The sequence below is a fragment of the Chiloscyllium plagiosum genome, unplaced genomic scaffold (genome assembly GCF_037043375.1).
Source record: "Chiloscyllium plagiosum isolate Xiang-an unplaced genomic scaffold, Cpla_swu_hap1 HiC_scaffold_53X, whole genome shotgun sequence".
In the NCBI taxonomy this organism is placed as follows: Eukaryota; Metazoa; Chordata; class Chondrichthyes; order Orectolobiformes; family Hemiscylliidae; genus Chiloscyllium; species Chiloscyllium plagiosum.
The window spans coordinates 2,193,573-2,207,136 of NW_028270191.1; the positions used below are offsets into that span (position 1 = coordinate 2,193,573).

Consider the following 13,564-nt stretch of genomic DNA (forward strand, 5'->3'; position numbering starts at 1 on the left):
CGAGAAACCACAGTACCTGAGTACTTCTGTCTTACATTATCTGTGGGATCAACATAAGATAAATTAAAATGGCTTTCTAGCCAACATGGGGTGATTGTGTTAGTGGAATGTCTTGACAGATGACAGGGAGGTTGAATGTGTGGCAGTCGTTTTTCCATATCTCTCATGGATATTAATTTGATAGCTTGTATTTATTGTAATAAAATGTTCGGTTTGTGGGAGGGTAGTGTGAACATGGGAACAGTTATTCAAAGAGACTAAGTAGCCTTAACTGAATATTGCAGAATCCATGTTGTTCCTTTGATGTCATTTATTTATCTTTGTGCTGTGATTTAGAGATCAGCATGGAGTATAGCAATTAAAAGTACATTTCATTAAAGTTGTGAACTTCTGTCTGCTGTACTTGTGCTGTAAATGTAAAGGGTGATGTACTTGTGCACATTTGTTGTGAATATCGTTGTCACAACATAACTTAGAATAGTGTGCTGATAATCATACTCCACCGTTTCACAAGTTGTCACAAAATGTATAAATGTATAAAATCCCAGTGAGATCACCAAAACCCAATTTGCCTAACTGAGTGCTATCCAGGATAAAAGGAAACTATATTAGGATGTTTCAGCTATTGTAAAACTAATCCATTTATTACAACTCAATTAATGTTTACAAAAACAGTGAAAGAAAGGATTTCTAATTTGTGCAACTTAAACTATTGCCTTTCAAAGTCCCATATAAACATGCGTTTAGCCATGATTAAGATCATTTACATGGAAAAAGAATACAGACAGGGTAAACAAAATTCTGAAGATGAAAAGTCCACATTCTTGTCCTCGCTCAGTCTGCAGGGTCTGGAAGTTTTTTCATTCTCTGTTGCTCTTAACACTTGCACTTTCTTTGAACACTCTGAAGCTCAACCAACCAGAAAGCTGTTGCTAGGCAGAATTTCCTTAATGACATCTCCCTATTTTTGCTTCTAAAAGGCAACATTGTATTGCACAACTCAGCAGTATGCAACACTTGATTTTCAAGATGCACAACTTTGCTGGTTTTCAGTTATGGCAGTATGTATCATCTAAAAGATACACTGCAGAAATTCTCCAAGGCTCCTTTGTCAGTATCTTCCAAACCCATGGCCACTGCCATCTCGAAGGACAAGGACAGCAGGTACATGAGAACTCCACCATTTACACGTTCTGTTCCAAGATGCACACCATTCTGACTTCGAAATGTACTACTATTCCTTGAGTATCACTGGGTCAAAATTCTGGAATTCCCTCTTTTAACAGCATGTGGGTTTGCCTACAGAATTGTACTGCAGCGGTTCAAGAAGGTTGCTCACTACGACCTCGTTACGGGCAACTAGGAAGGGGTAATAAATGCTAAGGAGAAAGTGAGGACTGCAGATGCTGGAGATCAGAGCTGAAAATGTGTTGCTGGAAAAGCGCAGCAGGTCAGGCAGCATCCAAGGAACAGGAGAGTCAGAACTCAGATTTCTCCAGTTTCCTCATTTCCCCTCCCCCCACCTTGTCTCAGTCAAATCCCTCGAACTCAGCACCGCCTTCCTAACCTGCAGTCTTCTTCCTGACCTCTCCGCCCGCACCCCACTCCGGCCTATCACCCTCACCTTGACCTCCCTCCACCGCCCCTCCAACGCCCCTCCCCCAAGTCCCTCCTCCCTACCTTTTATCTTAGCCTGCTGGACACACTTTCCTCATTCCTGAAGAAGGGCTTATGCCCGAAACGTCGATTCTCCTGTTCCTTGGATGCTGCCTGACCTGCTGCGCTTTTCCAGCAACACATTTTCAGCTCAGTAATAAATGCTAACCCAGCCAGCAATGCCCACATCACATGAATGAATAAAATAAAAGCCTGACTTCCATTCAGGTTATAGTTCCAAAAGACTGAGAAATAGGTGGTTTCTTCCAATATCTCTCAAATCTCTGGGAATTCAGCCCTGAAGAAGGTTTACACCTGAAACTTCGATGACTTCACCACCTGATGCTGCCTGGCTTGCTGTGTTCTTCCAGCCTACTGTCTGTCTACCCTGAAATACAAGCAGTGTGGAATCTTCGTGAATACCCAATCCTGCATTGTTGTTACTGCATGTGTGAGAAAGAGGTGTGTGAATCAAGGCCAAAGCATATGAACTCATGAACATTAGAGCAAAACCTCCATGCCATCAGTTGTGACGCAAGTTGCTGTTCCTGTGCCTGAGAACACTTGTAATATGAAACATACCGGAGTATTTCACGTGTCAACACAGTATGCCAAGTTATGGTCCTTTATGGTTCCTGTTAACTATGCTTGACAGATGTTTGAGGGAATAAAAACTATAAGTGGTAACCAGAGCCTGAGGATGTAGGTGATGGCATGCTATGTCCTGGGTTAATATCCCAAGAAAGTGCTGGCTGCATTACCACCAGCTACAGGGTTCTCTCAGCATTTACCCATGATCCTGAAGATGCTGGTTAATTATTATTTGCTGAGCCTTACTATTGTGATATGTGAGAGTTGAACCCATGCTGTCATAGAACATTACAGCGCAGTACAGGCCCTTCGGCCCTCGATGTTTCGCCGACCAGTCATACCAACCTGAAGCCCATCTAACCTACACTATTCCATGTACGTCCGTATGTTTGTCCAATGACAACCTAAAGTTTGCAAATCTACTACCGTTGCAGGCAAAGCATTCCATACCCTTACTACTCTCTGAGTAAAGAAACTATCTCTGACATCTGTCCGATATTTATCACCTCTCAATTTAAAGCTATGCCCCCTCATGCTCACCGTCACCATACTTGGATAAAGGCTCTCCCTATCCACCCTATCTAACTCTCTGATTATCTTAAATATCTCTATTAAGTCACCTCTCAACCTTCTCTCCAACGAAAGCAGCCTCAAGTCCCTCAGCCTTTCCTCGTAAGACCTCCCCTCCATACCAGGCAACATCCTAGTAAATCTCCTCTGCACCCTTTCCAAAGCTTCCACATCCTCCTTATGATGTGGTGACCAGAACTGTACACAATACTCCAAGTGCGGCCGCACCAGAGTTTTGTACAGCTGTAGCATAACCTCATGGTTCCGGAACTCGATCCTTCTATTAATAAAAGCTAAAACACTGTATGCCTTCTTAACAGGTGGCACGGTGGCTCACTGGAACGGGTGGCATGGTGGCTCAGTGGTTAGCACTGCTGCCTCACAGCACCAGGGTCCCAGGTTCAATTCCAGCCTCAGGCAAATGTCTGTGTGGAGTTTGCACATCCTCTATGTGTCTGCATGGGTTTCCTCCGGGTGCTCCGGTTTCCTCCCACAGTCGAAAGGTGTGCAGGTCAGGTGAATTGGCCATGCTAAATTGGCCATGCTAAATTGCCCATAGTGTTAGATGCATTAGTCAGAGGGAAATGTGTCTGGGTGGGTTACACTTCGGAGGGTTGGTGTGGACTTGTTGGGTCGAAGGGCCTGTTTCCACACTGTAGGGAATCTAAACCCTGTCAACCTGGGTGGCAACTTTCAAGGATCTGTGTACCTGGACACAGAGATCTCTCTGCTCATCTACACTACCAAGAATCCTACCATTAGCCCAGTATTTTGCATTTCGGTTACTCCGACCAAAGTGAATCACCTCACACTTGTCCGCATTAAACTCCATTTGCCACCTCTCAGCCCAGGTCTGCAGCTTATCTATGTCTCTCTGTGACCTACAACATCCTTTGTCACTATCCACAACTTCACCGACCTTAGTGTCGTCTGCAAATTTACTAACCCACCCTTCTACGCCCTCATCCAGGTCATTTATAAAAATGACGAACAGCAGTGGACCCAACACCGACCCTTGCGGTATACCACTAGTAACTGGACTCCAGGATGAACTTTTCCCATCAACCACCACTTTCTGTCTTCTTTCAGCAAGCCAATTACTTATCCAAACCGCTATATTTCCCACAATCCAATTCCTCCACATTTTGTACAATAGCCTACTGTGGGGAGCCTTATTGAACGCTTTGCTGAAATCTATATACACCACATCAACCGGTTTACCTTCATCTACCTGTTTGGTCACCTTCTCAAAGAACTCCATAAGATTTGTGAGGCACAACCTACCCTTCACAAAACTGTGCTGGCTGTCCCTCATCAAATTATTCTTTTCTAGATGATTATAAATCCTATCTCTTATAACCTTTTCCAACAACTGAAGTAAGGCTCACTGGTCTATAATTACCAGGGTTGTTTCTACTCCTCTTCTTGAACAGGGGAACCACAATTGCTATCCTTTGCTAGTCTTCTGGCACTATTCCTGTAGACAATGACAATTTAAAGGTCAATGTCAAAGGCTCGGCAGCCTCCTCCCTGGCTTCCCAGAGGATCCTAGTATAAATCCTATCCGGCCCTGGGGACTTATCTATTTTCACACTCTGCAGAATTTCTAATACCTCTTCCTTGTGAACCTCAATCCCACCTCATCTAGTAGCCTGTATCTCCGTATTCTCCTCGACACTATTGTCGTTTTCTAGCGTGAATACTGTTGAAAAATATTCATTTACTGCTTCCCCTATCTCCTCTGACTCCACACACAACTTCCCACTGCTATCCTTGATTGCCCTTAATCTTACTGTCTAGGAGAAAGTGAGGACTGCTGATGCTGGAGATCAGAGCTGAAAAATGTGTTGCTGGAAAAGCGCAGCAGGTCAGGCAGCATCCAAGGAGCAGGAGAATCGACACTTCGGCCATAAGCTCTTCTTACTCTCGTTATTCTTTTATTCCTTAAATACCTATAGAATTTACCCTGATCCTATCCACCAACAACTTCTCATGTCTCCTCCTGGCTCTTCTGAACTCTCTCTTTAGATCTTTCCTGGCTACCTTGTAATCCTCAAGCGTCCTAACTGAGCCTTCGCATCTCATCCTAACATAAGTCTTCCTCTTCCTCTTGACCAAAGATTCCACTTCCTTCATAAACCACGGCTTCCACGCTCTACAGCTTCCTCCCTGCCTGACAGGTACATACTTGTCGAGGACACTCGGGAGCTTTTCCATGAATAAGCTCCACATTTCTAATGTGCCTATCCCCTGCAGTTTCCTTCCCCATCCTATGCTTCCTAAATCTTGCCTAATTGCATCGTAATTGCCTTTCACCCAGCTGTGACCCGTGCCCAGTGGTATATACCTATCCCTTTCTATCACTAAAGTAAACATAACAGATCGCTATCATCAAAATGCTCACCTACTTCCAAGTCTAACACCTGGCTGGGCTCATTACACAGTACCAAACCTAATGTGGCTTCACCCCTGTTGACTTTACTCTGATCACAAACCAACTGCCCAGCTGTTTGAGCAGGTTAATGGAGTTCAAATACAGTCAGATCAGCTGTGATTTGACCGAAAGATCGAGTACTCAGAAGAGACTTCGTGGCCTCCTATTCCTGACACGTGGAACTCAGTTCGATATCGAGTAATGCATCTGTTCATGAGTTGGATCAGTATTATTTGATCTTGTACTGTTGTGTTTGTATAATGTATCTGTATGAAAGACCTTTTTTCCTTTTTATATTTGTCTAGGTGGGGTCAGTAGTTATGGCTATGTCTCCTGACGGATTGTTTCCAGCAGTTGGAATGCACTCTCTTGGTGAAGAAGTTCGCATTGACTTTCAGGTTGAATGGGGGCTGGATGAGGACGACAGTGTCATGATGGTTGACAGTCATGAAGATGAATGGGGCCGTTTACATGATGTTAAAGTTTGTGGAACAGTAAGTAACTTTTTCAAGTCCATGTTTCACAAGATTATCTTTGCATCGGGAAATATTGCAAGACAATGTGTTTTGAAAATCTGTCAGCAAGTTTTATCATGGCTTTACTAGTAGATTCTGGAACTCATCAGAAATTGTCTTGGTATTGTAAAATTTAGATTGCATTTATATGCCAATGTCAGGAAACTCTCTTCAATTTTGAAAATGCAATTTTTTGTGAAGCCAGCCATGTGTGACTTCAGAAGTGTCTAAGTTTCTCTTTCTGTGAGTCATCTCTGTTGGTATTGGGAAGCAGGATACGTATTGAGTTTATTGCCTGATCCTAATAATTTGCAATATTTCACATTGGTGACACTGATCTATGTGACCTCAGGAACTGATCTAAATGCACAGGTACAAGTTCATTCAAACATGATGGCCTCTGGTATTATTGGTAGACTATTAATCCAGAGACCTTGGCAATCTTCTGGGGACCCAGGTTTGAATGCTGCCAAAGCAGATGGTAGAATTTTGAATTCAATAACTATCTGGAGTTAGGAATCTAATGATATCTATGAAACCATTGCTAATTTTTGGAAAAACTCATCTGGTTCACTGATGTCCTTTAGGGAAGAAAACTGCTGATCTTACCTGGTCTAGCCTGCACGTGGTTCCAGATCCATAGCAATGTCGATCGTACTTAACTGTCCTTTGGGCGATTAGGGATGGACAGTAAATGGTGGCTTGGCAGTGATACCCACATAAAAAAAACCCTCTCCCATCATTGAACTGATCGATGAAGCTGATCCTAGTTGCAGGATTTGCCTAGATTCCACTTATGTTTCGTTGTGCGCTTAAAGAAAATGAGAATTTTTACAAACCAAATGTAACGGTGGTGTTACTGCTTTTTTGAGTTGCTTCTGTGAATATACCAGATGTTGTGAAATCAAACTTGAGCTTTTGCTGCACATCATTGTTTGAACCTTTAAAGTTCGTTCTTTGTAACATGTATGATACTGACAAGGCAGTTTTTACTGGCTCTGCTGAACTCTGAGACCCAGTTAAGCATTGTGGACCTGGAGTTCTTTATTGGTGATATGCTAAATAATTGTGAATGTTGCCACAGATGATTTAGTGATGGGGAAAACCCATGCAGCTGTTAGCACTTCTGGGTATAGAGAAAGGAACAAAGGTAAGAGTGAACATTAGATTTTGTGATTACTTTCCAGTGGAAGCTCAAATATTATTTGCATTAATTGTTGCTGGGTGAGATTTAAGCACTTTACCTTGGGATTACTGCACCAATAACATAACTAATGGATTACCATAGTCTACTGCATTAGCCTGTTTGCCTTGAATTTGGTTGTCTTTGTGGAGGTAGTGGATGATATTGTTATGGACCAGACCAAACCCGCTTCAAATAAATCAAGGTGTTAGCATTGACCCTAATGTTTTCTTATTTAAAGACAAGTGTAAAATGCTGTGTTCCAGATGTAATTTGATTGGTTACACTACTCAGCCTTAAGCAAAACACACTTTATTGTTAATCTACAGTCAAAAGAAAGAAAAATTGGTCTAACTTTAACTATTGGAGAACTTAACAGAATAATAGATTATTTAACTACTAAACAGCAACTTTTCCAACATTGTAACATCCTATAAACACACCCTTGGCAAAGACAAATTCAGTAAAATAGATTGTGTCATATGCAATGCTTCTCCAATTCAGGATGAAAGTCCATTAAGAGAAAATTCTGGAAGAGAAAATTCTGGAAGAGATAATTCAAACATTTTGCCATAGCAGGGTGAGATGTATGGCAGCTTCAAAACTACAGAGAGCTAAACTAAAACTCTGGTTTTGTGGGAGCCTGACTCCACCCATTTATGCTGCTTCTATTGTTCCAACTTTTAAAGAAAATCCCCAAGGCCTCACAAGCTGCTTATTTTATTGGCTTGGAACAGACTGCTCACTATCTCTGTTTCGACCTCTCGATTTTAAAAAGAGGACAAAATATACCTCAAAAGCCATCGTATTGTCGCAGTATCAAAGTACACTGAGATGACCACATGTATATTCTCCACACTTCAAAGTCTTGTTTTTCTTGCTGAATAAGTCATGTCAGAGTTTAATGTTCACAGCTTGCTTGTCTATTAAGCTGTGAAATCGAAATACTTTACCTTGTATTTCAATGATTGTACAGAAGAGGGGGGGTAAACAGAATTGCTCATGCTTGTGACTTTCTATTAATTATTTATAATGTGATATTAACTGACAAAATCTGGAAAAAGTGCAAATGTATTGAAGTACAACATATTGGCCACACAAGGTGCTATAATGAGACTGCAATCAAAGACATCGAATTAAATCTGGACACTTAAATAATACATGTAATATACACAATAGGCCCATAAGACAGCACCAGAGTTTTGAAAGGAAATATTTGGGTGGAACCTTCAAAGCATAAGATGTGTATAACTTTAGGTGAGTTATTTTCACTGGACCATAGGGTTTCTATGATTCTGTGTTACAAAAGGGTCTTAAAGGGCTACTTTTTCACAGTGAGGAAGTAAATCATAGAATCAGTACAGTGTGGAAACAGGCCATTTGGCCCAATAAGTCCACACCAATCCTCTGAAGGGTATCCCACCCAGACCCATTCTCCTACCCTATTACCTTACATTTACCTCTGACTAATGTGCCTAACCTACACATCCCTGGACACTATGGGCAATTTAGCATGGTCAATTCACATGACCCACACCTCTTTGGACTGTGGGAGGAAACTGGAGCACCTGGAGGAAACCCACGCAGAGACTGGGAGAATGTGCAAACTCCACACAGACAGTTGTCCGAGGCTGGAATCAAACACGGGTCCCTGGTGCTGAGTAACCACTGAGTCACTGTGCCGCCCATGTGGAGGAGGCTGCTACAGTTGCAAAGTTTAAAATGTATCTGGATGGGTGTATGAATAGGAAGGGTTTAGAGGGATATGAGTCAAATGTTGGTAGAAAGGTCTAGATTAATTTAGGTCATCTGATCGCATGGACAAGTTGAACCAAAGGGTCTGTTTGCATGCAGTATAACTCTGTGACTCTAAATACTAGCCCCTCACATTACCTTTGTGAATCTTTGACATTGATCTTAAAGATAATGATAAATCTCACTTGGGATTTAGGAGAACTTTCTTTACCCAGAGAATGATAAGAATGCGGAACTCGCCAATGCAGGGCATACAGGAGGTAAATGACACAGATGCATTTGAGAAGAAGCTAGATAAGCACAGGGAGAAAGGATTTGATGGTGGGATTAGATGAATAAGGTTAGAGGGAATATTGTGTAGAATGTAGACACCAGCATGGCCTGTTTCTATGTGATATATTCTGTGTAATGTGTACAAACTGTTAACGTGGTGCATACAAATAATTTTATAAAATTGAAGATTTATGCCACCAGTTCTTTTCATCCTTGCAGTTATTCCCACTTTTTGACACCTTTGAAGGGTTTTAACTTCACCAATTTAGATTTTGAGTCTGTTTACTATGCCATCTAAAAAGGTAAAGTCACCATTGTCCTACTCTCACAAGAGAGATTGGTGGTGATTTAACCTGACTCTATGCCTCAGGCAAAGAGAGAAGTTGAGAAGGGGCATCCTTCATGGTAACCATGGTTCTTTGAGAAGGTGACCAAACAGATGAATGAGGGTAAATCGGTTGATGTGGTGTATATAGATTTCAGTAGGCTATTGTACAAAATACGGAGGTATGGGATTGAGCGTGATTTAGCAGTTTGGATCAGTAATTGGCTAGCTGAAAGAAGACAGGGTGGTGGTTCATGGGAAATATTCATCCTGGAGTTCAGTTGCTAGTGGTGTACCACAAGGATCTGTTTTGGGTCCACTGCTATTTGTTATTTTTATAAATGACCTGGCCGAGAGCATAGAAGGATAGGTTAGTACATTTGCAGATGATACTAAGGTCGGTAGAATTGTGGACAGTGATGAAGGATGTTGAAGATTGCAGAGGGACGTGGATAAGTTGCAGAGCTGGGCTGAGACGTGGCAAATGGAGTTTAATGTGGAAAGGTCTGAGGAAACCCACGCTGACACGGGGAGAACGTGCAAACTCCACACAGACAGTTGCCCGAGGCTGGAATTGAACCTGGAACCTTGGTGCTGTGAGGCAGCGGTGCTAACCACTGAGCCACCATGCCACCCGGTCAAGAGCAGGAGGTTTTGAAGGAATTTCAGGCAGAATGGTTTCACCCAGAGGGTGATGGGAATTTGTAACTCACTGCCTAAAAGGTTGGTGAGGCAGAAACTTTCAAGGTGTTTAAGAATTATATAAATGAGTACTTGAAACAATGTAGCGTACAAGGCTATGGGCTAAGTGCTGGAAAATGGGGCTAGGGTAAATAGATGTTTGATGATTGGCCTGGACATGATGGACTGAAGGGTGTTTTTTGTTGTAAAACCTCTGACTAATAGTGACACCTATATTGAAGGTCTGAGTTTTTAATTGCCTTCATAAGAATTGTTTTTCATAATGGCCTTATAGTTGACTGTTTTTATAGATAATACATGTAATTTGTCAAAAGAAAGTGGAAATGAATACTGTAAAAGCAATCCTAAATGATGACTATTCTGTCCTGGAAAAATAAACAAGTATAAGCTCGCAGACTGCTACTGCATTTTTTAGACTCATGCCGACCTGTCAATCAGATGATTAATGGATCATTAATGACAGATTCAATGATATGTCTTTAACGAACACATCATCAGCTTCACGCACAGCCATCATTAAATTCATGGTTTCTGAGTGAGGTAAAGTTTGACCAATGATGTCTTTTCAAAGCTGTGTCTATTTTTATGAGCCGGCAGAAGAAATTATCGCACGCCCTTCCTTGACTAGTTGTCAGGTTTTATTTGAACGTTGTTTTGAGCTGTCACTTGGTTACAGTAGCTGTAAAGACCAAAGAACAGGTGTGAGCATTGATTTGTTTTTATTTGAGTAAAAGGTGCAACAATTTGGAAATGGCTTTGACCAAAGTTAGAATTTGACTTTTTAAAAATATGGAACCAAGGGAAATTTGCATCTTTTCATTTATTTTCAAAATATTTACTCTGCTTTCACACTCTGGCACTGGATGATACACTGAGTTATCACACTATCCTTTCACACTCTGGCACTGGGTGGTACAGTGGATTGTCATACTGTTCTTTCAGACTGTGGGCTGAGGTGGTACTGTGGATGATCACCCTGTTCTTTCTCACACTTATTCATTTAGTATTTGGTGTAAGTCAAAGGGCAGTAAAGTGACATATCTTTATCAAAGGTTCTGCCGTAAGGGTTGCTATTTTCTGTCTGGTCTCAGGAGATTGCTATGCTTCAGAAGAGTTGAAATCTTGATAACAATAATTGCAGACTTGGTTTAAGTGGGATACATCATCAACTCACTTTTCTTTTATTGTGATTCTCTCTCTCGTCCATTTGCTTTTTCTCAGCATTTTATTGCTGAAATGAATGTTTTATATTAGAAAACAATACAGTGATTACAAAAGGTGAACTCAATACGAGGGGTGGATGGGGTTAGAGAATATATTTGCTTTTATGGTGATTAAGTTAAATGTCCCTGTGAAGTGCCTTGGCAGTTCAAACAATGGGTTACACATCCCTGTGCAATTTCAAGAAATGCTTAAGGAAAAGGTTGCTTCTCATTTGTAATCCCTGACCTTTTTGGAAAAATGTGGAAATCCTTATTTGAAGCTAAAATAATTATGTTTAGAATGGCTGTTACTCTGCCTGGAAATTGAATAGCAATATGTTTTTGTACCAAGACATACAGTGATGTAAAATGCTATTCAGAGAAACTGTATGCCCTGTTTGTTCCTGGCTGAGCTGTAATTAAGACTTGAATGGATTGCTTATGTTATCTGTTCTCGTTAAGCTATGCAGTGTAATTACATTGGCATCTTTCTGATAATAACGTGAAAAATGCTGCAGTTTTGATTTTTATATTCATTCTTGTTATATGATACTGAAAGTAATTGTTCCTGGATTAGTTGCTTTATTATTATTTTCTGCATTTCTGACCGCAGTGAATATATTCCCAAGATATTCAATTGATTCATCAGCTAATTCAATTAACACTCTCTTTTATGTTTAAAATCTTGCTTCTTTCTGACTGGAAGAAACGTATACAGAAACAGAAAGCTTTACAGTTGAGAAGAAAACCATTCAACCTCTCATCTATGTACTCTTTGCTACGTTAATCCGAGATTAATCCCATACTGAACTCTCCCTCCTTATACCCTTGTTTATTTTTCTGTTTCAAGAATGTCTTGAAAAGATCATCTCTTGAACAGTGCAATGTTCGCTGCCCTAACTGCTGCTTGTGGCAAAGCATGCCATGCTCCAACAGACCTCTATTGTGATCAAAAGTAGTTTCAACACTGACCCCTGGAGTACATCACTTCCAAACCTTTCCAATCCAAGCAATACCCATTAACTGTAACTATTTGCTGCCTATTTATAAATGAACATTGTTGTTAATGCTGCCGAATATATTTTCAAGAGTTTAGCACAACAAATAATTATATGCTAACTTTGTGATAAATTGGAACTGGGTATGAAAGTTTTAAACATCTCTAGCTACCACTAAAAGATTAGTCCCTCTCAGGCAGCAATTCAGTAGTAGCTGATTCTAACAAACTTTGCAAGACCTGCAAAATTGTGGAATGATACAGCACAGCAGGAAGACATTTTGGCCCAATGTGTTTTTGCCAGCTTTTTGTAAAACTACCCAATTAATCTCATCCCTCTAAATTCATCCCACAACCCTGTCAATTTTTCCACTTCCACAGTTTATCCAATTCCATTTTGCATGTTACTGTTGAATCTACTACCAGCATGCTTCATTAAGTGCTTTCCAGATCACCATCACTTCCTGTGTTTTTATTAAATAATGTTGTGCCTTAATTGTATCTCTCGTTCTTTTGCTGATCACTTTTTAAAATTTGTATGGTGATGGTTCCTGCCCTTCCTTTTTTAAAAAAAAACAACAGGCTAGAAACAGTTTCCCTTTGTTTATTCTATCAGAACTGTTCTTGATTTTGAACCATTCCATTAAATGTATTACTAAACCCCTTTGCGATAAGCAGATCAAGTTGCGCTTCCACAGTCTATCCACAGCAGCGGAAATCCCTCATCTCTCTGGTACCATTCCAGCAAATCTCTTCTGCACCCTTTCCAACACTTGTAATTTATAATGTGCTGTTCTGAATTGAACAGGCTGTTCCAGCTGAAGCCAAACAGATGGGAGCATCCTTCAAGGTGAGGGCAGAGGGAGAGTATCAGATGGGCCAGGGGAAGGAAGAGCAGAATGCCAGGCCCAATGTCAATCGATTGAATAGGTTCTTTATCCTTTGGTAAGGGTTTAGAGAAAGAATTCTGCAAGGAAATTAGAGAGGTGAAAGCAATATAGAGTTGTTAAATGCAGCACATGAATTGTGAGAATATAGACTTAGGATAGTGATCACACAAAGGTCAGTGAGGGCAAGCATTTTGAGATTCTGTTCAGAACAATTTTCTGTCCATTCCAAAAAGAGCTGGTTGTTGGGAATAAGGTGACCTAATTAGTTAAAATGTCAGTGGGGGAGCATTTAGGCAATAGTGATCATTATCTTGTGAGGTTTAGGATATCTATGAGGGAAAACAAATGACAGACAATCCAGAGTCAGGATAATTAATTGGGGAAGAGCTGACTTCAATGAGGCAAGAATGAAGCTGCACTGGATAGACTGCAAGTACTGAACAATGTTTACCCTTTGTTTAAAAAAAATGG

General features: G+C 40.9%; 1 protein-coding gene across 2 annotated transcripts in view; it reads left to right on the forward strand.

Moving 5' to 3' along the window:
- Window positions 1–13,564, forward strand: part of spryd3 (SPRY domain containing 3) — a 384,202-nt gene that overhangs the window by 43,676 nt on the left and 326,962 nt on the right. For both annotated transcript variants that reach the window (XM_043682106.2, XM_043682107.2), the window contains exon 6: window positions 5,557–5,745. In XM_043682106.2, the coding sequence (XP_043538041.1) occupies window positions 5,557–5,745 (189 nt within the window). The remainder of the gene's footprint in view (window positions 1–5,556; window positions 5,746–13,564) is intronic.